The sequence below is a fragment of the Terrapene carolina genome, unplaced genomic scaffold, assembly GCF_002925995.2.
Source record: "Terrapene carolina triunguis isolate 2854851 unplaced genomic scaffold, T_m_triunguis-2.0 Scaffold94, whole genome shotgun sequence".
Lineage (NCBI taxonomy): Eukaryota > Metazoa > Chordata > Testudines > Emydidae > Terrapene > Terrapene triunguis.
The window spans coordinates 2,890,140-2,917,550 of NW_020664445.1; the positions used below are offsets into that span (position 1 = coordinate 2,890,140).

Consider the following 27,411-nt stretch of genomic DNA (forward strand, 5'->3'; position numbering starts at 1 on the left):
TATGGTCTGTATGCTTGCTTGGTTTCTAAGTAAGCTTTGGGAGGCATTTGGTCAGCTTCTTTAGGAAGGAATTCGCCAGGTTAAGTACCTGATCAGGGAACAATGCATCTTGGAATGCTCCAATCCACATAAGAAGTCTTCCTGGAGACATGCAAGATTCCATGTGGGCAATGGCTTCAGCCGGTACAGACTGAGTCATGCAGGGACATGTGACTTGCCCAGGTGACTCCAGAACTCCATCTTGGAGCTGGACTTTGCATAGGAGGGGGGTCTCCTCCCACAAGAGAGAGTCTATTTAACCCTGGGGGAGACCCCTCCATTTTGTCTTCAGCTGGCTAAAGAAGGAGCCTCTCCACCCCCCCAGGATGCTTGAAGGAAACCGAAACAAAAGACAGTAACTACAGGGGTTGTGAGAGATTGCTGGACCCAGGCTAAAGGGAGATTAGCCTGTGAAAGGGAGCATTCTGGAACTGGTGAGGAACTTATCTGTATTTAGTTTGATTAGGCATAGATTTGCGCATTTTATTTTATTTTGCTTGTGACTTACTTTGTTCTGTCTGTTACTACTTGGAACCACTTAAATCCTACTGTCTGTATTTAATAAAATCACTTTTTATTTAGTAATTTACTCAGAGTATGTATTAATACTTGGGGGAGCAAACAGCTGTGCATATCTCTCTATCAGTGTTATAGAGGGCGAACAATTTATGAGTTTGCCCTGCATAAGCTTTATGCAGGGTAAAACGGATTTATCTGGGTTTAGACCCCATTGGGAGTTGGGCATCTGAGTGCTAAAGACAAGCACACTCCTGTGAGCTGTTTTTGGGTAACCTTGCAGCTTTGGGACAAGTGATTCAGACCCTTGGTCTGTGTTAGAGCCAGACAGGAGTGTCTGACTCAGCAAGACGGGGTGCTGGAGTCCTGAACTGGCAGGGAAAACAGAAGCAGGGGTAGTCTTGGCGCATCGGGTGGCAGCTCCCAAGGGGGTTTCTGTGATCCAACCCGTCACAATATAAACATGACGACAAAACGCTAACGAATCGGCTGTTAGTATATTGTGTTGAAGCAGGCTGTGGGCCTTACGAAATGCTCTAGTGGGCAGAGTACAGCCCGCGGGCCATAGGTTGGGCACCGCATCTAGTGCAGCTACAGCAAGATGGTGGGGAGGAATGGACAGGATGGTTCAGAGAGACAGACAGGACCTTTCCAAGACAGAACCTGTGTTGGCCCTAAGCCTGCAGCTGTGTGCTGGGTGGACAGTGAGCCAGGAGGTCTGGGCAGGACACAGTCCTCCCAGCTGAGCTCCTCAGAAACACTGTGCCTATCCTCTGCGTTGGCCCTGCTCGCCTCAGGATTTTCCATCTCTCTTAGAAAGGAGCGTGATGCTGTTGCAGAGCTCCAGGGCCAGGGATGCAGGTGCAGGACAGCAGCCACTTCTCTGGCTACATCTCCTCCTCCTCTTCGCTAACGGCTCCGTCCAGATGCCAGGCCACCTGCTCTGCTTGTTCTTTGACGTACTGCGCCTTGATCCGTTCCAGTTCGCTCAGCTCCGCCTCCAGCTCCTCCCGGTGTGTTGCTCGCCGGTTCCGCAGCACCTTCATTGGGAAGGGATTCATGTCATTGAAGGCGATGCTCATCAGCTTCCTACCGGGAGAAGACAGGGTGCACGGGTGAGCTAATCAGCTGAACACCTGGTCCTAGTGTGTGAGTGCTGTCCCCTCCTGCCGGGGCAGCACTGCCCTTGCATTGTAACCAAGTGACCAACTTGTAGCCAGGGCTGGACTACAGCTGGCAGCCACAGGGTCTGAGGCCCCCACCCAAGGACTAATCAGCTGATCGTGTCAGTCCCCCCCTTACTCCAGTGTAAAGTGTTTCAGCTTCAGCAGCCAACCTTCCTCTTCCCCAGCCCGGAAAAGAAGCCTCTGAGCTTGGCAGGGCGAGCCATGAACACTCAGGGGGACCTTTCTCCAGGCAGACATATGCTCCTCGCCTATTGCTAGGATGCTCCTGTGAGAGGCTGGACCCTTGTCCCCTTAGCAGGCTCAGTGGTATGTCCCAGGACTCCCTTGTGGTGGGATTAGTCTGAGGGGCTGTTTGCCAGGGAAGAGATTCACTGGCCAAATCCTGTCTTTCATCCCATGCCCACGGTGCACACTCGACTTTGTGAAGAGCAGGATCCTTCTTCTCCAGCAGAACAAAAGCAAACCCCAGCCCCAGCCCCGCTGTCCCGTCAATGGCCTTCGTGGCTGTGAATCCTGGATGTGTCAACCTAACTGCTCTTTCTGTTTTGGGCACAAACTCAATTGTACAGGCAACAATTTCTAGGCTGAACTAGAGATCAGTGAACATCACTGAACAAAGGCACATGGCCAACTCTTGTTCCTTCCCCAACTTGCAAGCACAAGGGCGACAGTCCTAGGCCTTGTCATTATTTCATCAAGTTTACAGGTCTGCGCGCAAGTGACTGGCCAAAGAGGAAGCTGAGGGCAGCTCTTCTCTCACCTGCCATCTCCAATCATGTGGGTGAAAAAGCGAAGGTACTGGTAAACCTCCAGGCTGTCATGGATCTGCAGAATCTCCTCTTCGTTATACTTAAAGATGGCAAGAGCATAGCGGAAAATCACCTAGGACAAGTTAAAATGTGTTTTAATGGGCACAGGGCCCCCAGCATCTACCCATGGAGGGACTGAAAGCTCAGGGTGTGGAGCACTCTGGCACTGGTGCACTATGGGATGAGGTGGGACAGCAGGTGTCTGTGCTGCACACCAGAGGAGGGGGCCTTCAGAAGCCAACGCACGTCTCCTCTCACTCGTTGTCAATTTGCACTGTTCATTCTCTGTGCTCCCCTTGGAGAGTGAATGTGCTACAAGAGCAGAGGCTAAACTGGGAGTTAAATGCACAGGAGGCTCTCCTTCTCTGAGGTGGTGGGGAACAGAGAACAGAATTCAGGACTGGCCCGCTCCCCAAGCAGTGGTACCTGGCACCAAGGGAACAGGCACTGGTGGCTGCCCGCATCCTCATGCCCTCTCCTGGCCACTTCATGGTCCAGCAACAGCTGCACTGGCATCCATTGCATTTGCCCAGCTCCAGCTTCTCTGAGATCGCCCTACCGAGGGCCGAGACTGTACCCTCCTCAACTCTGGCTGGCTGAAGCCAGGGCCAGAACATGCCTGGTCTGCTGCTCTCCAGGCCGAGGAAGGAGAAGGGAAGATCCCCTCCCAGCTCCTTTCCCCAACCCGAGAAGGTCCCAAGACCCCTGCAGCTCCAGCGCCCCCTCTAGAAACAGGAGAGGAGATGGAGCAGGTCCCCAGGCCCTCCTCAGGGCAATGATGTAGGACTGCAGTGGGAGAAGCTGGGAAGGCCAGGAGAGGGCGTGAGGCCCAGCTGGGGGAGGTCTGGGCCCGGCTGCCCCAGCACCAACAAGGTGATCCCAGGGTAATAGAACGGGAGGCAGGGGAGAGACCTGATGAGCTGGGGTATGTGTCCCCAAGCCAGGGAGGTGGGGGTGAGAAATGGCTGTGTGGTGTGTGTGTGTGTGCCTGGTAATGGGGCGAATGCTGCCCTGTCTATGCATGTAGGGGCCGTTTGTGTGAGAGAAACAGGATGGGGGTGTCTGTCTGTCAGGTCGAGGTGTGTATGTGGGCACGCGTGTGCCGGGGGATGGGCGGTTGTGCTAAGGGTGGATCAGTAGATTTTGATGGGGCTTGTCAGTTTTCTAACTGTTTTTGTGGAGCACAGTGAGGGAGGGGGAGCCAACAGCGCTGCTCCTCAGGGCATAGCTGGGGTGGGATTCCCAGCTCAGAGAGGCGTTTGCAGGAGTGCTCATTGAGCTAGCGTGCTAGGAATAGGACGTAGCCGTGGCAACGTGAACAGCGGGAGAACTAGCCGCCGCAAGCATTTGCCCGTTCGAGAGCCTAGATACGTGCTTGTGTGGCTAGCCCCGTGCCCGCTCTGGGTAGCACGCTTGCTCCGTGAGAGTTAGTGTGGGTTTGTCTCCCCGGGCTGGGCTCAATCCTTCCATTCCAGCCCCAGTACAGACAGAGCTGGAAGCCACAGGCCCACTATCGTTGCCAGAGACACGCAGAGAGGCTGGGCAGCTCATCCAGGGAGTTGTGGGACCAAAATGATTATGACACCGGTCTGCTGCCCAGCTCAAGGTGGGGTGTGTCCCACTTGGGTCCGAGTGTCCAAGAACGGCAGCTCTGAGAGCCCGGCATAGCTAGGGCTAGGGGTGGGTTCCTACCTTTGTTCCTTCGTACAGGAAGGCATCCCAGACCCGGAGGAGGATGTCGCTGACCAGGCTGTCTACAAAGGCCACCAGGAACCAGTTGAAGGTGATCATTGAGACGTCAATCCTGTGCTGCTCAAAGTGAGCTGTAAGCCTGGGGAGCTTTTCTGACAAGAAGTCTTTAAAGACTCTTTGATCCACCTGTGTTTGACAAAGCGGGAATCCATGAGATACAGAGGCAGGTGCACATGAAATGATGGGGTCTAAATTAGCTGTTACCACTCAAGAAAGAGATCTTGGAGTCATTGTGGATAGTGCAGAGACAGTCAAAAAAGCGAACAGAATGTTGGGAATCATTAAGAAAGGGATAGATAATAAGACAGAAAATATCATATTGCCTCTATATAAATCCATGGTATGCCCTCATCTTTAATACTGTGTGCAGATGTGGTTGCCCCATCTCAAAAAATATATATTGGAATTGGAAAAGGTTCAGAGAAGGGCAACAAAAATGATTAGGGATATGGAAAGGTTCCGTATGATGACACTGGGACTTTTCAGCTTGGAAAAGAGACAGCTAAAGGGGATATGATCGAGGTCTATAAAATCATGACTGGTGTGGAGAAAGTAAATAAGGAAGTGTTATTTACTCCTTCTCATAACACAAGAACTAGGGGTCACCAAATGAAATTAATAGGCAGCAGGTTTAAAACAAACAAAAGGAAGTATTTCTTCACACAACACAGAGTCAACCTGTGGAACTCTTTGCCAGAGGATGTTGTGAAGGCCAACACTATAACAGGGTTCAAAAAAAGAACTAGATGGATTCATGAAGGACAGGTCCATCAATGGCTATTAGCCAGCATGGGCAGGGATGGTGTCCCTAGCCCCTCCTTGCCAGAAGCTGGGAATGGGCAACCGGGGATGGATCACTTGATGATTCCCTGTTCTGTTCATTCCCTCTGGGGCACCTGGCATTGGCCACTGTCGGAAGACAGGATACTGGGCTAGATAGACCTTTGGTCTGACCCACTGTGGCTGTTCTTATGTTCTCCCTAATTAACTGGAAGAGTGCTGCAGTACGAAGGCTGGTTCTGCAGCAGCATGTGCCTGGAAAGTCAGTGCTGTGTTAGAGGTGGGGTAGGGGTGGGGCCTGGGACAGAGCTGGGGGGTTGAGCCCCCTCCAGCAGATTAGAAAGTCAGCACCACTAGGCCAAGAGAGCACATTCTGTAACATATACCCCTGCCCTGACTGTGACACACACAACAGCTCTTCCTCCTCCTGCTGGCTGACCACCAAAACAAATGCAATGGAATGGCACCAGCAGCTGTGACTGCCATGACTTCTACTGCAAGCACGCTGAAGGATCAGAAAATCTGGCAGACCTGCCCTAGATTCTGATGCACCAGACAGAGGAAACCTGTGTCCATGAGGGAGATTTTAAGAGTCTACACACTCTTACTGAGTCGCAACTGGGCTCCAACTCAGAGGAGTCTTGGCGGTCTCTCTTTTTGGAGCAAGGGAGACATATATGATGGGCCTAACTCTCCCACACCTACCAGTATCACAGCAAGGTCAGGCCCTTCATGTGTGATTTGAGCGTTTCAGGCTCGGCTGTGCCACTGAGGCCCAGTCCTGGGCAAGGTGCTCTGTGGGGCTGCCCCACCCTAGCAGAAGCATTGGACGATGGTGATTTCTGTGAAGTTACTCCAGCTTACACTGTGTAACCGAGGCCCCATGATGGTCTGTTTGCAGGACATCTGGATGTAGGCAAAACATGTGACAGGCTGAAGCAAAATTTCTACTGGCCTTATCTTTTTGAAACAGTGAGCGATTATTCCAGGCGCTGTGATTTGTGCCAGAAGTGCAAAGCGTTAAAGGGACCTAGTGAGGCACCTCTCCAGCCTTTAACCCATTATTGGGAAGGCATTTGCCAGAATCTCTGTGGATATTGTAGGACCACTCCCTAAACCTTCCAGGAATGGGAAGAAGTATATTTCTGTGTTGGTAGATTTTGCTACCATGTACCCCGAGGCTGCAGCATTGTCTAATATTGAGGCAGAGATAGTGGCAACAGGTCGTTTGCTATTTTTAGCAGAGTGGGTTTCCCCAGAGCAATACTGTCAGACCATGGTCTGGTGGAAAGGTTCAATGGGACCTTGAAATCTATGATGAAAATGTATGTGGACAGGTGACAGAATGATGGGGATGTTCGGTTGCCATATCTGTTGGATCTGTACAGGAGTGTACCCCAAGAATCTACTAGGTTTGCTCCCTTTGAACTGCTCTATGGAAGGCAGGTTAGGAGACCCCTAGATCTGATTCATGGTTCTTGGGAAGGTAATGTTGAGGAAACAGCGTAGCCAGTGATGGACTATGTGTCTCATTTTAATGAAAAATTGCAAGGTATGATGGAGTTGTTTCAGCAAAATCTAAAGGAAAGCAAGGGAGTTTGAAAGGCCTGGCATGATAGACATGCCGAGGAAAGAGCATTTGAAATAGGAGAGATGGTGCTTGTGCTGGATCCTGTGAGAAAGAATAAAATGCAAGACATTTAGAATGGACACTTTGAAATAGTGGAAAGAGTTAATGAGATTACCTATGATGTGAGGAAACCCTATGGATTCAGACAATGCTGAGTGCTTGTGCAGTTAATAAAAGTGTCTCCTCTCCAACCTGCCTCACTTCCGAGGACTTGCTGGACAGCATGGGCCTGATTCTCATGGGCCCGATTCTCATGGGCCCTGCTCTGGGCCCTGCAAAGTAATCCTAAAATTGGCTTATGCAGGAGGGGCTGGGCTGCAGGAGTCGACCATGTCCCTTTAACATCTCTGTGCAAGTACCCTGCTGTCTTTCACCCTTGTAATGTAGCCAGATTCTCATGCTCACCTGTGATGCTATTAACGTGTTGCTGTAGTAATCCGCCGGCATGAGGTTTTCCACAATGTGAACCAGGCACCAGAATGCGCTTTCCTCCTCTTCTAGGACCAGGAGGGCAATGGCTGCCAACCTGCAATGGACAGGACACCATGAAACAAAGCAGACACACTCTATTACCTACTGAGCAGACACTGACCTGCAATAGCACTGGTGGGAAATCAGAGATTCTGGTTGGCATTGGTCTTCTAGCTTCAGGTTTGACATGAAATCTTTGTGTGGCTCTGGTGCAGGGAGCACAGGCTGCTGAGCAGTGACAGGCCAGCCAGCGAGTGTACTTTTCCAGGGCCTCAAAGATCTCCCTGTATCTTCTGGCGTAACAAGGCTGGCTGGAGTTCATTGCCACGTCCGGCAGCACTGCCACAGCACTAGAGATGAGGCAGGGCTAAGCAATGAAGCTAGACTCCTGGGGCCAGCGCCCCCGTTTGGGTACTTGGGGGGGGGGGCTCTATTGAAGCCAGTGGAGGTGTGCTGATTTACACCACCTGGGAGCCAACCTCCTGGCACTCTGAGATGGGAGGGGCTCTACCCTGATAGATCCATGTGACACAGATTACTTCCCTTCCCCCCCTCGCCGGTCATCCATTCATCGCCATAGCCTGAGCCCACTCGAATGCGATCAGCCTCAGAGGAGCAGAGGGTGCCTTGTGCTGGACAGGATGAGCTCTCTGGGGCAGGGAACTTGCCTTCCCGAGGTAGTCTGCAGAGCCCCATGCATGTCCTAGGTGCCAGATAATACATACAACATCCCAGCCTGCTCCCGGAGCCGGATGGGAGGGAGGGTCCTAGGCAGCCTTTGGGCAACCTCACACAAACAGCTGGGGAGAAAGAGGGCCCACGTGGCAGCCAGGTGACTCCGCACAGAGCAGAAGGCACTGGGGGGCGGGGGGGCCCATGTGGCTGCCAGGCAATGCCCTGCAGAGAGCTGGGCAGGGAGGGGGGACCACATAGCTGCTGGGTGACACCGTGCAGAGAGCAGGCTCTGAAGAATAAAGAAGGCTTCCCAATATCTATGTCAAGTCTTCTCCACTAAGGGGAGTGTCACCAAGGCAGTTGCGTGCCAAACCTCAATTATTACACACCAATTCAGACCTTGCCTTTTCCTATTGCTTAGGAAGCAGAGGCTGACAGCAGCAGCCCGCTTCACATCGTACCGCTTGGGCAGCTCCCGGAAAAGCTAAGTGCTTGTTACTGCCAGCAAGCCAATTCCAGAGGCTGCTGCACTCACACGCCCACGTGCTTCTGGAGCGGCTGCGGGTGCTGAGCAGCTCCCAGGATTTGGCCAACGTGATACAAATGACTGATGTACATTTCATGTCATGTTAATATACATCACAGCAATCCTCCAGGCGTCCTAAATCGCCGCATGAGGGCTAAGAATACTGAGTGAGGCTACAAGAAGTCTTTTGAAAAAGTCACTTTATTCTGCCTCTCTTCTATTCCCTGAATCTGATCCCATTGTTCTTTAGATGCTCAACAGTCACTGATGAGCTCAGAGGAAAGTACCTGTTCGGGAGATGGCTGTGTACCTTTCCTTCAGAGGAGGAGTGACAGCATTTCTGTTGTCATGGGATTGATCACCTGGCTTTGGAAGTTTGTTCCTGGCTGGAGGTTAGTAGGTGTGGGTTTGCAGCCCATGAACAAAGGGCATGATGAATGCTGGGCACAGGAACTGGTCTGCCTCTCTTAGCTCTGAACAGGGGACAGGGAAAGCATGGGGCTGGTGGAGGAAGAGGTGTTAAACTCACAAAACACAAACAAGCCTTCATTTTGAAGCAGGACATTGATCGCCAGTGTATGTGGGCCACAGGGCATTTGCCTCCTTGCCAACTCTGCTACGAGCAGTGTTGTGACAAATGGGCCTACAAATCCACCCAACTTGGGAGCGCAGCTGTAAAAAGCATGTAAAAGTTACAAGTTGTTCCAGTAACCTATAACAACAAACGTTGATGGGAACAGGCACGGAAGGGAGACAACTGAAGGGAGAATAACTGAATTACTCTGAGGATAAAAAGGCCAAGTCGCTATGACTCAAGGACTGCGATGAAATTACGCTCGTTAAAAAGAGGAGATGTGGAGCTGGAAGTTCATGAGCCAAAACTGGTATGTCGGATATTAGGCCTTTTTGGTGGACATAATAATGAGGGGATGGGCTATTCCACCCACCACTCCCTCTTGGGGTCCTTAAAGAGAGATTTTGTGGGGAAAGAATGAAAGAACAAACAAAAAGAACAGATGGATAGAACAGGTAGAGGCTACTGGAGCGAGCTTCACCATCATGGCTGCCAATCCCACCATTTCCTGGCATCTCTGGCCTTCATCACCCTGATCCTGAGAGGTGTTGTGTGACCAGAACGGGCCAGAGAGGGACCCAGATGACATCGCCACCCCTGCTGGCTCCAACTGAATGTCAACCCCCACCTGGGACGACAGTTACCACCATCTTTGGTACCATCTAAGGCGGGATGGGCAAACTACAGCCCAGAGGCCGCATCCGGCCCTTCAGACATTTTAATCCGGCCCTTGAGCTCCCGCCGGGGAGCAGGGTCCGTGGGCTTACCCCGATCCGTGCGTACCGTGGCTCCTGGAAGCAGCGGCATGTCCCCCCTCTAGCTCCTACGTGTAGGGGCAGCCAAGGGGCTCCACACGCTGCCCCCAACCCACACGCTGCCCCCACAGCTCCCATTGGCCGAGAACCATGGCCAACGGGAGCTGCAGGGGTGGCGCCTGCAGACAGGGCAGCGTGCAGAGCTGCCTGGCTGTGCCTCTGTGTAGGAGCCGGAGGGGGGACATGCCGCTGCTTCTGGAGCTGCTTGAGGTAAGCGCCGCCTGGAGCCTGCACCCCTCCCACACCCCAACCCCCTGCCCCAGCCCTGATCCCCCTCCTGCCCTCTGATCCCCTTGGTCCCAGCCCAGAGCACCCTCCTGCACCCCAAACCCTCACCCCAGCCCCATCCCAGAGCCTGCACCCCCAGCCAGAGCCCTCACCTCCCCCACACCCCAACTCCCAATTTCATGAGCATTCATGGCCTGCCATACAATTTCCATACCCAGATGTGGCCCTCGGGCCAGAAAGTTTGCCCATCCCGATCTAAGGCCTCTCAAACAAGGGAGATTTTCCTTCTAAAGCGCTCTCCAGCTAACGGCAAAGGGAAGAAGGGATGTGGTACAAATGGAAGCCTTAGTTAATACTTTACATTTCAAAGACTTTAGCTGTTTTTCCTTCTTTTCTGTATCTCCAGTAAAAGGTTAAAAGGCTCTTTAATGGTGTGTTTGCCATGGCACTAAAGCAAGCCGAGGTCTCTGTATGCCAAGCCCTGGGCCTTGTTCCAACTGTTTAATGTTGGAAAGTGACTGGGTGATGTGAACACCTTTAACCCACACGTTCCATCTAAATTCATACAAAAGCAGCCATCCCAGCTCCCCCAGACGGGGGAATCCCTGAAGAACTGACACCATCACTCTAACAGGAAATGTCCACCTGCTTCCCTTCCCTGCAGGTCCCTCTCCTTGCGGTACTCCTCTGGCCCCCTCGCTGGGGTATCTGAGCACCCTATTCTGCAACGGACTGATCCTCCGGGGGCTCCCAGGACTCAGGGGCGGCTCTTATCCCCTTGTACAGAGACAGCCCAGCAGTGAGCAGCCTTCCCTGCTGCTCCGGCAGTGGCACCTCAGCATCTCACCTGTTTAGCCCCTGGCAGTAGCCGATGGCGGGATTCTGCCAGGAGAAGGCCAGCAGCACCCTTCGGAGCTTGGGGACGAGCTGGGAGGTGGGAGATGTGAAATGCCTGTTGTTGGTCAGGGTGCGGGGCAGGTCCAGCTCGATCTGCCGGGAGGCGGGGTGCTCCGTGCGCTCACACTGCCGCAGCAGGCTCTCGTAGTGGTTGGCGGTGTGGTGGTGGGACAGGCGCTGGGTCACTATCCATTTCCAGACCCTTTGGCGGTGCTCCACGGGGATGCCGCAGCGGATCAAGCCTTTCATCTCTGCAGAGGGGCTCAACTCAGCCATGCCGGCCCATCTCTCACCAAGAGGCTTCTCTACCGCCGTGTGGCTCAGCAGGTTGTTGGATTTGATCTCTAGGGCTTGGATTTTAGCCAGAAGCTTCCAGTCCTCAACCTCGTATTTGGGAATGGTCATAAACCCGTAGTCGTCATACTCTCTGGAGAGGGCAGAGCAGAGCAGAGGCTGAAACCCATGTGCTAGGCGCTGGACAGTTTGCCCAGCGGGGTACTGGTACGCAGGGCAAACTGAGTCAGAGGCAGCTACGGTGCCCAGTCCCCACTCCTGCTGCCCTAGGCACAGTGGCTGTCTCCCTGGGCAGCGCCTGTGCGAGAGCCAGCTTTGGCCCCTCCTCCTGGAACCCCAGATGCTAGAGATGGAAGGAGCCCCCAGACTGCTGGGCCTCCTATCCCCCGAGCACCAACACTTCCACGTGTCCTTCCAGTGCCCCCTTTGTAACTGTGTTCAAACCTTAGCCAGCCTGGTCCCGTGGCACCTCAGCCAGGAGTGGGGCCCTGCTGGGTCCTAACCCAGCCGCTGACAAGCTGAACAACCAGACAGACATTTGCCAGAGGTATGGAACAGATTTCCCCATCACATAACCCCTCTCCTGACTCCAGGGTTTGTCTTCACTGCAGTTTCCCACCCACCCACCCCAGGTGTTGCCCTAGCCCCTCCCATCCACACCCATAACCCTCTCACCCCGCTGCGGTGGTGCTTGACACCCAGGTTAGCTGGCCCAGCAGAGCGCAGGAGTCGCTTTCACTCAGGCTGGTAACCTGCCCACTTTGCAGGGAGGTTGCAGACTAACCCATTCAAGTGCTGATGGCTTTCCAATGCCTTCCCACAATTCCCCCACGTTCTCAGGACAGACAAATTCTGCCACAGTTCACTGAAAGACTCTCAGAGCCACTCGGCTCATTGCAGCACCAAGCCCCAGAAGTCCAGTGAGGTCCCAGGAACTCGAGTGTGGGTTTGCAGTGCAGCTGCTCACACCCTGGTGACCCTGCAGAGAAGACAGACCAGCCTCACACTTCCTCCCGGCCTCTGCTCATCCCCAGTATCCACTTATGGGAGATGTGTGCACAGAAACCCCAAACTGCCTGCAGGTGACGGCTGCTCAGTCACTTCCCCTCCACAGCGGCGATGAGTCCTGTGCTCACCCCAGGCTAATTGCACTGCCTGGCTAAGCAGAGCGTCCCAGCTCAGGGAGGGCAAGGAATAGCAAACTCAGCAGTGAGGTGTGTACTGAAAACGTTATTGCTGATGGCACCTCGTCTGGCTAAATGCACAGAACAGGCTCCATCGCAGGGGCCTGGAAGTGCTTTGTTTTAGGGATGCATCTTCCTATTCCAGAATCTGTAACCCACGGGTGACTGTCAGCAGCCTTGAACTGGGCTGTGGGAGACATGCAGATCCGTCCATCCGGTTGCTGCCAGAGATCCTGGAGTTGGGCTATGCACACTGTGCAGGACAGCAAGCCTGTCCGCCTCAGCACGGGACAGCTGGGAACCTGGCAGCAGGCGCCGCCCCAGGACTGTTCTGAGCCGAGGGCCCACCCGTGACAGAGAGTCCTTCTGCACTTGCCGCATCCCTGCCACAAAGCAGTGATGCGCCCTTCTCGCCCACGTGCCCCTTACCTGACAGGGTTCAGCTGAAGAGCCTCCGCTGCTTCCTCCTTCGCATCCCACTGTAGCGCCTCCTGGATCAGGCTCTTCACCAGCTCGGCCTCACCGCTGGCCAGGTCAGGAGAGGCCTCCTGCAGCCTCCGCAGCATCGTCAGGTATTTGCTCTCCACCTGGCAGCTGCGGGCTTGCAGGCGGGCACACTGGAAGAGAGCGTTGGGGGTGCCATCAGAGTGGCTTGCTGCAGATGCACAAAACTGACAGCCCCTGACACGTGTGTCAGCCACGAGCATAGCTGGAGAGCAAAGCCCACATCGCCTGCCCTTGCCCCTGGAAACCCCCCACCCAGAGGCACCCAGCGCCAGAGGTCTGCCCCAGCAGCTGCCTGCATCTCTCGTGTTCATGGGCAAGCAGTTACTGAGTCAACCACATGCCACGGAGCGCAATGGAGGGTGGAAGGAGCAGCCACAGCAAGGCCGCTGCAGCAGGAAAGAGCCCGAGCCCCGCAGGAACAAGGCGAGGAGCCCGGGTGCTGGCAGTAGGTCACGGCTGTGCAGCAAGGGCAAGCAGGGGCTGGTGAGCTGGGGGGTGTTAGAGGGTAAAGCGGGAGTCCATGGGAGTGTGTGTGCATGTGGAGGAAACTGCATAGGGAATTTTATTAGGGGGGTGTCAGAATTGCCCAGAGTGAAATTTGGCCAGGACACCTGGGTTCAGACCTTGACCACTTTGAAGAGGCATCTAAAGCCTTACCCTGTCTCATCTATTCCAACTGCTCCTCTGCAGCTTCCCAGCCAGGCCGTGCTACTCCTCTACTGGCAGGGACAGTGCTAGTGACTAGCAGAAGGCTCAGCTGAGTTTGAGACTCCGGTGTGCTGGCCACTGCCCAGACAAGTAATGAGAGACAGGCCTGCCCCAGAGAGCTCAGAGCCAGGCCAGAGAAGGGGAGGGAGAAAGGAAGCGTCGTTCTCCCGGATATACAGGTGAGAGGCTGAGGGACTCACCCAAGGGCACGCCACGCTAGGAGCTCACTGGAGACATCTGCGCATCGGCTGCAGCAGTTAGGAAAGCAAACAAGGTGTTAGGGTGCATAGGGATGGGATGGAGAACAACATGAAACTAATACAGTGCCATTATACACAGCACTGCCTCGCCGCTGCCTGTTTCGTGTGGACAGGACTGCACCCCATTTCGACAGTCACTGCAGAACTAGAGGGGACCATAGCGGGGGAGGAGGAGAACTAAGGGCTCTGAAGACATATTAACTGGGACTGTTTACTGTAGAGAGGAGATGAATAGGAGGGAGCATGACAAGAGTACAATCATGAATGGAACAGCAAAGATAGGACCAAGGGCAGTGCCCGCGCCATCACACAATACAACAACATGGATAAACTCGGTGAAATCAAATGGTGCCAAATTCTGACAAAACAGAGAGGGAAACACTTTTTCATACAGCACACCATTAACCTGCGGAACTCACTGCCACATGAGGTGTTGAGACCAAGAGCTGAGCAGGATTCAAAAAAGGACTGAATGTTTCTGTGGCTGAGTATCCAGAGTTATGATAGCAGAGATTAAAAGGCAGACAAGTGCTTCAGAAGGGACAAACTCCAAGCGCTGAGTGTCAGCCGACCTCTAACTCCTGGGGGCTGAGGGGAACTTTCCCGGTGGGCATCTTAGCTTCAGCGCTGCATCCTGCTGGCACTGGCCCTTGTCGGCGACAGGCTACTGAACTGGATGGCGCCTGGGATGAGCCCGTTCCTATGTAAACCCCAGAGCCTCACGTGACTCTAAGTTTGTGTCTGGCCTGGAGCTGAAATTTGTAGAGAAGCAGAAATTTGATTTTGCAAGACGCCAACTCTACTAATGCTTCATCATCCCTTGAGACCCAAACAAAAATTAGGGTTTGCCTGTATGTTATTTAGGAAACTCTTGAGGGAAGATGATCAGAGATCTCATGTTGGGGCCACCAAAATGCAGAGTGAAGAAGTGGATGGGAGTCTACTGGGAACAAGACCCTTGTTGGCTTACTGTGCATCTGGGACCGGGGCTGGGTAGGAAGGGAAACTCCTGCATTGGTGCTCACTTCACAATAACTAAATGAACAGCTGCCACCTCTCTCCACAGCTCATCTCACCTTCATCAGCAGGACTTTCTCCTTCTCGGCAACGCTTCTCCAGAGCTTCGTGACCTGGTGGATCTCGGAGTTGAGGAACTGGTTCTGAGTTCTGTAGGCATCTAGGTCATCCTGCCAGAAAGCAGAGAAGGTGCTCACACCAGGCTGGCAGCTCGCAGGCAGGCTTTTGCTAGTCTCTCTGTTTTAAATCCCCACAGAACAACTACAGAATGAGAGGATGGCTCCATAATTTAAGGTAAAATACATTACAGGGAGGGCATAATTCTCCCAAATAACATCAGAGACCCAGGAAATTTAGACGTAAGGCTAAACTTAAAAGAAATTCAGACACGTTCCGGTCTGGAATGTACAGGTAGGGCACCCAAACCACCTTACCTCTGCCCTGTAATAGTGCATAATGCTTGGGAGATGCTGCAAGGAGACAGGCAGAGAGATCTGGGTTTGGTTCATTTTTAAAGGCATTCCAGGCACCAACAAACCCCACCTCACTGCAGACAACAAAACCCCACTGTTGGCTGCAGTGCTTCTCTGTTGAGAGACACAAGCGTCCATTATAACTGCACAGAGGAGGCTGGGAGCTGCACGGTGGGCCAGGCTGTCTGAGGGGAAATGTTGTTTACACAGAGGACACATCTGGACAGACTGAGTGAAGGCAGCAACAGAGGAGGAGCTAAGGGTTGAATGGAGGATGACTCAGCGGAGTCAAGCTACCACTTCCCCATCTCTTGAACCAGACAAACCCTTCAAAGCCCAGGACTGATATCAGCCCAACACTTGCAAACTGCCTGCACTTTGGACAGCAAAGGAGCGGCACAAACCAGTCCAGGCGCCTGCTGTCCCATATACTAAAGAGCCCCCCAGCTGCTGATTTGGCTGTGCCTGCCTCACAGACCTTCAAATGCTCAATCTCCTCCTGCTGCTTGTACAAGGTATCCGCGGCAACAGCATCAGCCTCTTGCACCGGCTCAGAGAGATCCAGGGCAATCTGCTCCGTGAGCTTCAGGATGACTTGCTGCTTGGCCTGGTTCTTGTCCATCAGGAGCTGCACGTGCTCCTGCAGCTCCTCCACACGGCTGTCCCTCAGAGCCACGCTCTGCTCCAGCTCCTGCTTGTCGGTCTCCAGGGCTTCCACCCGACTGCTGAGCTCCACAATTTGCCTCACTTTGTGCCGCACCAGCTCCAGCCGGTCTCTGTCTTCTGCAGCAGTCAGATACATGCTGGATGCTCTCTTCTCCTGCTGCGCAGCCTCCAGAGCCTTGTGGAGAAGCTTAACCAGCTCCTGCGGGGACATGGAGCGATCGTCACAGCACACGAACCACAGGCAATACAGCACCGGCTCTCAATGAGGTCGCAGCAGGCCTGGGGTTCTGGTTAAGGGACGGGGGCACTATCTAAGGGGATTTGGGGAGACGTCCCTTGGGCAGGACACCCCATAGCTGCCTTTTGCTGAGATGTGGGCACTAGCCAGTGTCAGAGAACGACTTGCAACTCCTATGTGTCTATAACAGCGGAGCTGTGCTGCCAGCCTGCCCTGGGAGCACCCAGCACGGACGGGTCTCCATGCTCCATGGCCTGTACCACCCCAGAGGTGCTGTGCTGTTTGCAAGGGGATGCTGTGCATCCCACCTGGCCCCGGGCTCTCCACAGGCACATTCCTGAGGGCTGACTGGATGCAGAGCCCCAGGCAGGGGCGGCGCGCGCTGGCTCCGGGGCTGCCAGCAATCCCCTTGTCCTGGCAACACTTTCACAGTCACCTCCCCTCCCCGGAGCAGGCTCTGACTCATGGCACATGGCCACAGAGGAAGCTTGCACGGTCTGGGAGAAGGCCATCGCCTCCAGGAAGTAAACGAAGGACGGAGCCAACTGCTCATCATGGGCCTGTTTCCTCTCCTACTGACACAGGTGTGAGCCCAGTGACCCCCCCCCCCCCCCCAGCGGGGTCACACCCGGGTGAGCCCCCCCCCCCCCCCCCCGCCCCGAGTCACACCGGGGTGAGCCCACTGACCCCCCCCCGCCCCGAGTCACACCGGGGTGAGCCCACTGACCACCCCGCCCCGAGTCACACCGGGGTGAGCTCACTGACCACCCCGCCCCGAGTCACACCGGGGTGAGCCCAATGACTCCCCCGCCCCGAGCCACACCGGGGTGAGCCCACTGCCCCCCCCCCCCCCGCTCCGAGTCACACCCATGTGAGCCCAGAGTGACCCCTCCCCTGCCCCAACTGAGAACAGCTCCAAAGGAACATCACTGGAGAACCAAGCATAACACGCTAGCAAATGGCACCCCAAGAAGTGCTCATGCTAGCACCTAGGGGCTTGATCCAAAGCTCCCTGGGGTCTATAGAGCCATCCCAATGGCTTTGCTGGGCTCTGGAGCAACGGTTCCCAGACCAGCCTTACCTTCTGAGACTTGATTTCCTCTGTCAGCATCAGGACCTGCTGCTGCAGAACAGCCACCTTGTCAGGGGAGCTTCTCTCACGTGCCAACCCTTCAGTGAAGGCAGGGAAACCGCTGGTCAGCCACTTCGCTTTCCTAGGCCAGTGTGACCTGGGCCCAGCCCGTGTGTCCTCTCGGGCCTGCTCCCTGACTGAGGGAGACAAATGAGAGGAGGGGAGTCACTTCTCTTGTGGGAAACCAGCACCAAACTGAATGACCAGCTGGAGAATGACAGACACCCAGGGCCAGCTGAAGTGCTGTATCAAACGTAGATACACAGGGCCCCAGCCTCAGCCGAGCGGCTGTAGCTCTGCTGGAGTCAATGGGGCTGATCCCAGCTGGTGTCAATGGGCGTGGCTCCACTGGAGTCAATAGGGCTCTGCTGATTTACACCAGTAATGGCCATTTGGAGGGAAGACCGGCTGCCAAGCGAAGCCTGACCGCTCTGGTGGGAGGATTTGCTGCTCAGAACAGAGAGCAGAGGCAGGAGTGGCTGCTCTAAACTGCAGCCATTGGGAAAGTGCTGGCAAAGCCCATGCCAGCTGCCAAGGTACCCCACTGCTGCAGGCACCAAAAAGAAAACAGGGCCAGGTCCCCAGCTCCTGCAAAGTGGTTTCAAGGGAGCTATGCCAGTCAGTGCCAGCTGGGGACGCAGCCCTGCGATGTTCCATAGCAATGAGAGGGAGCTGCTCTGGAGTCCCGGAGAGCAGAGCACTAGGGTTCGATGTCCCCAGAGGACATCGTGACGCTCCCTAAGGCCTTGGCTACACTTGCGAGTTACAGCGCAATAAAGCAGCCCCGGGGCGCACTAGCTCACTACCCGTCCACACTGGCAAGGCACGCAGAGCGCTCTGACTCCGCGGCTACAGCACTGCTGGTACTCCACCTCGGCGAGAGGAGTAACTTTTGCTGCGCGCCCGCTGGAGCGCCGTGGCGCCAGTGTGAACGAGGTGTTGCATTACTGCGCTCTGATCGGCCTCCGGAAACGTCCCATAATGCCCTTAAGTCAAGTGGCCACTCTGGTCATTGTTGTGAAATCGGCTGCAGGAATGCGGAAATGCCCTTTCAAAGCTCCGTTTCGGAGAAGCTGGCTGCTTATCAGCTCCAAGAAAAAGCAAACATTTACTGTTTGCTTTGAGTGAGTGAGAGAGAGGTGGTGGTGGTGGGGGGGGGGGTCTGAACTTACAAGACAGCATGCTGACACACTCAGCACCCCAAAAACCCACTCTCTCTCCCCCCACATACACACAACACACTCCCTGTCACACTCCACCTCCCCCCCCCCATTTGAAAAGCACATTGCAGTCACTTGCATGCTGGGATAGCTGCCCATAATGCACCACTCCCAATGCCGCTGCAAGTGCTGCAAATGTGGCCAGGCCAGTGCGCTGTCAGCTGTCAGTGTGGACAGACTGCAGCGCTTCCCCTACTGCGCTCTCCGAAGGCGGGTTTAACTCACAGCGCTCTACATCTGCAAGTGTAGCCATGCCCAGAGAAACCCCCGTCTCCTTCAACAGCTGGCAGGGCTGCTGCACAATGATTTCACGATGCCAGGCTGGGATACAGGCCACAAAGGGCAGTGAGGAGAAAGTACCTGGACATTCTGCCTCCCCTTCCACCTCTTGTTCTTCCGCCGGAGTCCCAGGGTGCTCCGGGAATCCCTCAACACCGGAGATGCTCCTGCCATTCCCCGGGAGCTGCCTGGTGCCACAGATATTGTAGATTGTATTTCTAAAAAGACAAAGAAACCCAGGGAGCCCAAGGGCCAGGAGAGCCGTGGTCACTGAGGCCAGCCTGATCACTGGCTCCCCTGGATTGCCACGCCCCTGGATGCTGCTCCTCACTTCGTTATGCAGGAAGGAAAAAGTAAGGCAGAGGGGTCATTGGGAGGTACCATCACTTGGCAAAAGAAAATCCAGACAAACATCCATCATAAGAACAGCCATACTGGGTCAGACCAAAGGTCCATCTAGCTCAGTATCCTGTCTTCCGACTGTGGCCAATGCCAGGTGCCCCGGAGGGAATCAACAGAACAGGTAATCATTGAGTGATCCATCCCGTCAGTGATCATTGGTCCTTTTGGTCAATTTCATGGTCACAGGATTTTAAAAATCTTATAAGTTTCATGATTTCAGCTGTTTAAATGTGAAATTTCAGTGTTGTAATTGTAGGGTCCTGACCCAAAAAGGAGTTGTGGGGGGTTTGCAAGGTTATTGTAGGGAGGGTTGTGGGACTGCTACCCTTACTTCTGAGGAGCTGGAGAGCAGTGGCTGCTGGCCAGGAGCCCAGCTCTGAAGGCAGAGTCGCTGCCAGCTGCAGCGCAGAAGTAAGGATGGCCTGGTATGGTATTGCCACCCTTACTTCTGCGCTGCTACCTTCAGAGCTGGGCGCCTGGCCAACAGCTGCCACTCTCCGGACACCCAGCTCTGAAGGCAGCGCAGAAGTAAGGGTGGCAATACCATGACCATCCTAAAATAACCTTGTGACCCCCCCCTGCAACTCCCTTTTCGGTCAGGACCCCAATTTTAGAAACGCTGGTCTCCCCCGTGAAATCTGTACAGTATAGGGTAAAAGCGCACACAAGACAGATTTCATGGTGGGAGATCAGACTTCACGGTCTGTGATGCATTTTTCATGGCCCTGAATTTGGTAGGGCCCTAGTCATCAGTGATCATTAAAAAATAGATAAAAAACAGGCCAGATCCCAGCTGGTGTCAATTGGCCGTAGCTCCACTGGCGTCAGTGGGGCCAGATCCCAGCTGGTGGAAGAGGTGGATGAGGCTTTTTTTAAACAACTAACAAAATCATTGAAAGCCCAAGATCTGGTGGTGATGGGGGACTTCAACTATCCAGATATACGTTGGCAAAATAACACAGCGGGGCACAGACTATCCAATAAGTTCTTGGACTGCATTGCAGACAACTTTTTATTTCAGAAAGTTGAAAAAGCTACTGGGGGGAAGCTGTTCTAGACTTGATTTTAACAAATAGGGAGGAACTCGTTGAGAATTTGAAAGTGGAAGGTAGCTTGGGTGAAAGTGATCATGAAATCATAGAGTTCACAATTCTAAGGAAGGGTAGAAGGGAGTACAGCAAAATAGAGACAATGGATTTCAGGAAGGCGGATTTTGGTAAACTCAGAGAGCTGATAGGTAAGGTCCCATGGGAATCAAGACTGAGGGGAAAAACAACTGAGGAGAGTTGGCAGTTTTTCAAAGGGACACTATTAAGGGTCCAAAAGCAAGCTATTCCGCTGGGTAGGAAAGATAGAAAATGTGGCAAAAGACCAGCTTGGCTTAACCACGAGATCTTGCATGATCTAAAAAATAAAAAGGAGTCACATAAAAAATGGAAACTAGGACAGATTACAAAGGATGAATATAGGCAAACAACACAGGAATGCAGGGGCAAGATTAGAAAGGCAAAGGCACAAAATGAGCTCAAACTAGCTACAGGAATAAAGGGAAACAGGAAGACTTTTTATCAATACATTAGAAGCAAGAGGAAGACCAAAGACAGGGTAGGCCCACTACTCAGTGAGGAGGGAGAAACAGTGACAAGAAACTTGGAAATGGCAGAGATGCTTAATGACTTCTTTGTTTCGGTCTTCACCGAGAAGTCTGAAGGCATGCTTAACATAGTGAATGCTAATGGGAAGGGGGTAGGTTTAGAAGAGAAAATAAAAAAAGAACAAGCTAAAAATCTCTTAGAAAAGTTAGATGCCTGCAAGTCAGCAGGGCCTGATGAAATGCATCCTAGAATACTCAAGGAGCTAATAGAGGAGGTATCTGAGCCTCTAGCTATTATCTTTGGAAAATCATGGGAGACAGGAGAGATTCCAGAAGACTGGAAAAGAGCAAACATAGTGCCCTTCTATAAAAAGGGAAATAAAAACAACCCAGGAAACTACAGACCAGTTAGTTTAACTTCGGTGCCAGGGAAGATAATGGAGCAAGTAATTAAGGAAATCATCTGCAAACACTTGGAAGGTGGTAAGGTGATAAGGAATAGCCTGCATGGATTTGTAAAGAACAAATCATGTCAAACTAATCTGATAGCTTTCTTTGATAGGATAACGAGTCTTCTGGATAAGGGAGAAGCAGTGGATGTGGTATACCTAGACTTTAGTAAGGCATTTGATACGGTCTCACATGATATTCTTATCGATAAACTAGGCAAATACAACTTAGATGGGGCTACTGTAAGGTGGGTGCATAACTGGCTGGATAACCGTACTCAGAGAGTAGTTATTAATGGTTCCCAATCCTGCTGGAAAGGTATAACGAGTGGGGTTCCGCAGGGGTCTGTTTTGGGACCAGCTCTGTTCAATATCTTCATCAACGACTTAGATATTGGCATAGAAAGAACGCTTATTAAGTTTGCAGATGATACCAAACTGGGAGGGATTGCAACTGCTTTGGAGGATAGGGTCAAAATTCAAAATGATCTGGACAAACTGGAGAAATGGTCTGAGGTAAACAGGATGAAGTTTAATAAAGACAAATGCAAAGTGCTCCACTTAGGAAGGAACAATCAGTTTCACACATACAGAATGGGAAGAGACTGTCTAGGAAGGAGTACGGCAGAAAGGGATCTAGGGGTTATAGTGGACCACAAGCTAAATATGAGTCAACAGTGTGATGCTGTTGCAAAAAAAGCAAACGTGATTCTGGGATGCATTAACAGGTGTGTTGTGAGCAAGACACGAGAAGTCATTCTTCCGCTCTACTCTGCGCTGGTTAGGCCTCAGCTGGAGTATTGTGTCCAGTTCTGGGCACCGCATTTCAAGAAAGATGTGGAGAAATTGGAGGGGGTCCAGAGAAGAGCAACAAGAATGATTAAAGGTCTTGAGAACATGACCTATGAAGGAAGGCTGAAAGAATTGGGTTTGTTTAGTTTGGAAAAGAGAAGACTGAGAGGGGACATGACAGCAGTTTTCAGGTATCTAAAAGGGTGTCATAAGGAGGTGGGAGAAAACTTGTTCATCTTAGCCTCTAAGGATAGAACAAGAAGCAATGGGCTTAAACTGCAGCAAGGGAGGTTTAGGTTGGACAATAGGAATAAGTTCCTAACTGTCAGGGTGGTTAAACATTGGAATAAACTGCCTAGAGAGGTTGTGGAATCTCCATTTCTGGAGATATTTAAGAGTAGGTTAGTTAAATGTTTATCAGGGATGGTCTAGACAGTATTTGGTCCTGCCATGAGGGCAGGGGACTGGACTTGATGACCTCACGAGGTCCCTTCCAGTCCTAGAGTCTATAAATCTATGAATCTATGAATTAAGCAGAGCGCCTCATAAGCTCTGACAATTCACCGCAGCTGAGGATCTGGCCTCAAGTCTTTCCTGTAAGTGAATGTTGTGCTAGTGATGGTGGCAGAAAAGACTGGTACAGTATAGATAGTAGGCAAAGCCAGCTCTTTCTTTCTTTCGTCTCTCTTGCATCACACCGTTCCCTTATCTGTGTCAATTTGTCTTGGTTACAGTAAGTACAATATATGGGGTCCGCTGGACATAGCCAAACTAGACTCCTAACAAAACTGGTACCTGGCTATGACAGCAACAGGTGCTTTGGAAATACTGAGAGGGAGAGAAACAAACCACGCAGCAGAGGCTGGATTTGAAGATAGGGGATGCAAGGACACACTTATATCCTCAGGCTCCTAACAGAGTGTCTGTTTCTGCTGCCCACCTGACCCACAGATAAGAGCCCTAGCTAAACTACCATGCTGTGGGAAACAAATCAGCCTGTCCTACCCCACCCGAGATGTTCTCCAGTCCCCACGGAGCCTGAATTTGTGGCATTCTCCTCCTAGGAAAACACAGCGTGTGGTCCCAATGGGCTGGCTAGCAGTGTTAGCCACCGGGCCTGTCAACAGTGTTAGCTGTCAACATTAGTATCTTTTTCCCTGACTAGCATTAGAGGCTAGAAGCTCTAGCCTCCATGATCTGGTGCTTGTGACAACCAGTGCCAACGGTGAATGCTAGGGCTCCAATCCCCAAAGCACTTACATACAGCCATGCACAGGCTTATGCACTCTGCTGGATCAGAACTCGGGAGGTCAGGGCCTGATCCGGTTCCCACCTTAGTCAGTGAGAGCCTTTCCCTTGACTTTGATGGGAGCTGAATCAGGCCCTTGGAGAGGCTGGAAGTCCATGTGCATTTGGGGCTTGATCCTGCAAGGGGCTGAGCACTCTGGCCCTGATCCACTGATGCACTTCAGCATGAGCTTAACTTTAAGCCCTGAGCAGTGCCACTGACGGCAATGGAACTGCTCACCCGCTGGGAGTTAAGCACTTGCTGAATCGGTTCTAGAGCGCTCAGTGCCTTGCAAGGTCAGCTGCTTTGGGCCAACACTACATGACTACTTCTGCGCATGCCAAATGCACCTGATCCAACGCCCACTGGAATCAGCAGCAAGAGTCCCATTGACTTCAGTGGGCTGTGGATCAAGCTCTACTGCGTGCACTCAGACACGACTGTGAGCGCACTTACTAGATTGTGCACATCACCGTAAGTGCTCGTGCAAAAGGTGTATGGACACTGGCATTTAAAAAAATCCAGGCTGTAGACCTGCTGCTGAGATTTACTGGTCAGAGAGCCAGAGAGGGGACAAGGAAACACTGCAGAGAGCTTGCATTTCCTCCTGTGCGGTATTCACTCTACTGCATTTGAGTTCCCACATGCTGCATGAAGGCATTACCCACACGACACATTTCTTGTCTTGTGCTATAGTAATGCTCAAGAGCACCACAAGACAGGAGCCCAATACACCAGCCACACCTCCATCGCCACTTACTGTATTTCAGTCCAAGGGTGTTTGAGGGAGATGTTCTGGAGGGCATCAGACAGCTGGGGAGCGGGCAGAGAGGCTGCCTTTAAACCTACCACATCTGTAGGGGTTTTCACAGGGGGCAAGAACCCCTCGCCTTCAGTGTGAACTAGAAAACCAGGAGAGAAATTAGATGAGCTCCAAAACCTTTGATCAAACTCTGCCTCTTTACATTAGGCATTAAGCCTTGTCATATCCTTTCAGCTCAGTCTGTATATCTGTTCAAGACAGACCAGAGGAAGCCATCCAACCTTCCATGTAGTTTTCTAGAGAGACAAGGTAGGTGAGGTAATATCTTTTATTGCTGAGAGAGACCAGCTTTCGAGCTACACAGAGCTCTTCTTCAGGTCTGGGCAAGGTACTACCAGCGTCACAGCTAAATATGAGATTGAACAGATAGTTTAGCACAGAGGTGGATTAGGGGTTTGTGGGGCCCTGGCCAGAGCAAGTAGGAGCCCTTTCCCACCCCTTCTGCCTGCAGTCCCCCCTGCATGAGGCCACCGTGCCCTGACAGGAGCACTGGGTGGGCAGGAGTCGTCGTCAGGGTATGGGGGTGCCCATTTTTCCTGGGGGCCCCCAATTGGCCGGGGACCCTGGGCAGAGGCCCCATTGGCCTAGTGGCTAATCCACCACTGGTTTAGCATAAGTAAGTAGCACATAATCTATCTGTTTGATCTCATATTTAGCTGTGACACTCGTAGTACCTTTCCCAGACCTGAAGAGCAACTGTGTGTGGCTTGAAAGCTTGTCTCTCTCACCAACAGAAGTTGGCCTAGTAAAAGATATTGCCTCACCCACCTTGTCTCTCTAATATCCTGGGCTACAACACTGCATACAACAATTGTAGTTTGCTACACAGATAAGAGCCCAGAGGCCGGCAGATGGAAACATCTTTCTATTCATCCACTGCCAAGGTAACCTAAGTTGACTTTAACTGTTTACATTTTAAAGTGTACAATGCAGTAACCCTGAGTAATGTCCACACAGAAGCCAAACAAGGAAAAAACAGAACTGTGCTGGCATCATTTTCCCCCGCAGACGGTATCATTTGTATGTATTTATACTCATAATAAAACTGATGCCACAGAGCCTGGATTACTGGAAAAGACAGTGATAGCTGCCAAGTAAAAGAGAGACCAACACACATCTATGCCTCTTAAACAGAGGTACAGCATTTGCTGGCAAATGTTATTATTATTATTTTTTTTAAGCAGGAAAGTGTGCACCTGGTGACAGCTAAGCAACAGACTAGCCCCCAGGGGCACCCTGCACCAGTCACAGGGGCGTAACTGTTTGATCATGTCCTGACACAGATTGCAAATGGAACAAAAGGTAGGCCCTTCGCTGCAGGCCCTGTAGCCCCCTCAGGAGTTCCTAAGAACTGTTCAGGGTTCACTCCAGGGAAAAAACAAGAGCAACTGTAGACATAAATCTGAATGCCTTTGACCCCACCAACCCTGCTGCCCCTCAGACAGCCCCAGCTAGACAATCAGAGCCCTGGCTGTGTATGAAAGTCAGTCCCTTTATTTCAGAAGATGAGCTCTCCAATGAGAGCTAGCTTTGCTCTCATTACAAAGGCCAAACGTTTCAAGCTTGGGGCCCTCCACATTGGCACTTCAGTACCACCTTGAAGTCAGTGGGAGCTTCAGGAGCTCAGCACCTCTGAGACCTGGAACTTATTTAGGTGCCTTGTTTGAAAATGCTGGCCCAAAATCTCTGTACACTGATCAGATCAGGGGGAAACAGTTAACTCTTTAATACCTACTGGTTTCATTGAGCAGAGATTCATTCACAGGCAGGGCTGCTGCAGTGACGCTGTCCACAGGAAGCCCAGTCTGGGTATTGCAAAACGCCCAACGCTTCATCTGCAGCTGCTGCAGCCAGTACATCATGGCCTGTTTGCTGAATGCCTAACATTACATAAAACAGGTTTGAAGTGGCTCTCTGAAGTACCAGTTACAGCCTGCTGTGAGGTCCTTGAAGAGCTGATCACCACCTCCCCTGCTCTAGTCCAGCTGATGTTGGCCAGGCAAGAGACACCTGCTCCCTGAGCACCAGGCCCCCAGTTGTAACCCTGATTCAAGAGGCATGGGGTAAATCCTGAACCCTGGTCTCCCAGGCATACCGCCGACTGTCTACTACATTAGATGGCTGGTCTCCTTGTTTTAAAGGAAAAGCCTGTCACAGCTGGAGATTTCTGGCCCTGCTGCGTTGGGCAGAGAGTGATATAGAGGGAGCTGAAAGCTGTAGGAGTTAGTTTGCAAAGGCTCCATCCTCAGTCAGCTCTCGTTGCTAGCGATCCATTGCTCTTTGCCAGAGGAGTCCCACGGAGATTGGGATTTGACCATGGGGCTCTGCAGGTGAGTCAGGTCAGACTGGTGTCCTCAAGTCCCATCCTTTACTAAATCTAGGTGGGAAAAGACAGGCTTGCGACCCCTGCATCTGACTGTAACTAGAGGTAAATGTATAGGTTTTACAGGGGAAGTTCTAGGCACTTGGGCAAAATTCAGGGAGACACAGACCCCAGCCAGTGCTACTGACTTTAACGAGACTGAATAGGCGTTTAATTAGTAACCACATGCCTCTCTCCCACCCAAATCGTCACAGTGAGCTTCCAAGTTGACCCAGCACCCGTCCCCAGGCCAGGATAGCTCAGTGTTGTATTAGAGAGGTTACATCCTAGAGTTCAATTGCTCCTGACTTAACTTTCCTTTTGAACTCCATGTCTGATTCTGCTCCCATTGAAGCCAGTGGAGTTTTACAACAGAATCAGTGAGAGAATCAGGCCCAAAAGCTAAAGGCCCGCATGCTCTCATGGTAGTGCTTAAACCTTGCTATTGAACTTTTACCTGGACCATTTTAATGCTGGTCCATTCATACTAACAGCTGCAATACTAGCTCCTACATTTCACAATAGCCAGCAGCAGTAGTTGCCTAGAAGACATTGTGCTCACCTTAAGGATAAACACTCTGCTTGGAGTTCTGATTTCAAAAACCCCTTCATCTGCGTCCACCTTGCAATCAAAACCAGCGCTGGAGAGATCAATGCTCCCCAAAGGGTTAACATCTTGAGCTGTCCTGCAGTACAGTAAATGACATTTATTTTCATCATAAAAGAACCAACGAGACTTCCAGGCCTTGATTGGCCCCTTGACCCCAAGTTTATTTAAATAGCCACAGAGTTTTTTTCTGGGTTCTTCTCTGCTAGGATTGAGC

At 52.2% G+C, this 27,411-nt stretch overlaps 1 protein-coding gene across 3 annotated transcripts; it reads right to left on the reverse strand.

The window, feature by feature from the left end:
* Positions 1-1,016: 1,016 nt before the first annotated feature.
* TBC1D2 (TBC1 domain family member 2) lies at positions 1,017-27,411 on the reverse strand. Of its 3 annotated transcripts, none has more exons than XM_029911325.1 (13): positions 27,150-27,411; positions 25,961-26,105; positions 24,163-24,304; positions 18,959-19,095; positions 17,328-17,515; positions 15,821-16,207; positions 14,929-15,039; positions 12,807-12,994; positions 10,850-11,326; positions 7,119-7,239; positions 4,244-4,429; positions 2,503-2,624; positions 1,017-1,644 (listed from the first exon to the last, which is right to left on the reverse strand). In XM_029911325.1, the coding sequence occupies exons 2-13, from the start codon at positions 26,085-26,087 to the stop codon at positions 1,443-1,445; spliced, it is 2,388 nt and encodes a 795-aa protein (XP_029767185.1). In that variant the 5' UTR covers positions 26,088-26,105; positions 27,150-27,411; the 3' UTR covers positions 1,017-1,442. The 3 variants fall into 3 exon arrangements, with proteins under 3 accessions (XP_029767185.1, XP_029767183.1, XP_029767184.1); XM_029911323.1 differs by having other exon boundaries at positions 25,961-26,602; positions 27,150-27,238; XM_029911324.1 differs by having other exon boundaries at positions 1,458-1,595; positions 25,961-26,602; positions 27,150-27,238.

What these genes read in the sequence shown, in the direction of transcription:
- TBC1D2 (XM_029911325.1), bottom strand. Translation starts at nt 26,087, where the DNA reads ATGATGTACTGGCTGCAGCAGCTGCAGATGAAGCGTTGGGCGTTTTGC. An exon ending in ATCTCTGCTCAATGAAACCA is followed by an intron (nt 24,305 to 25,960) that starts GTAGGTATTAAA and finishes CTGGTTTTCTAG; the next exon opens with TTCACACTGAAGGCGAGGGG. An exon ending in AGGAGATTGAGCATTTGAAG is followed by an intron (nt 15,040 to 15,820) that starts GTCTGTGAGGCA and finishes GCTTTCTGGCAG; the next exon opens with GATGACCTAGATGCCTACAG.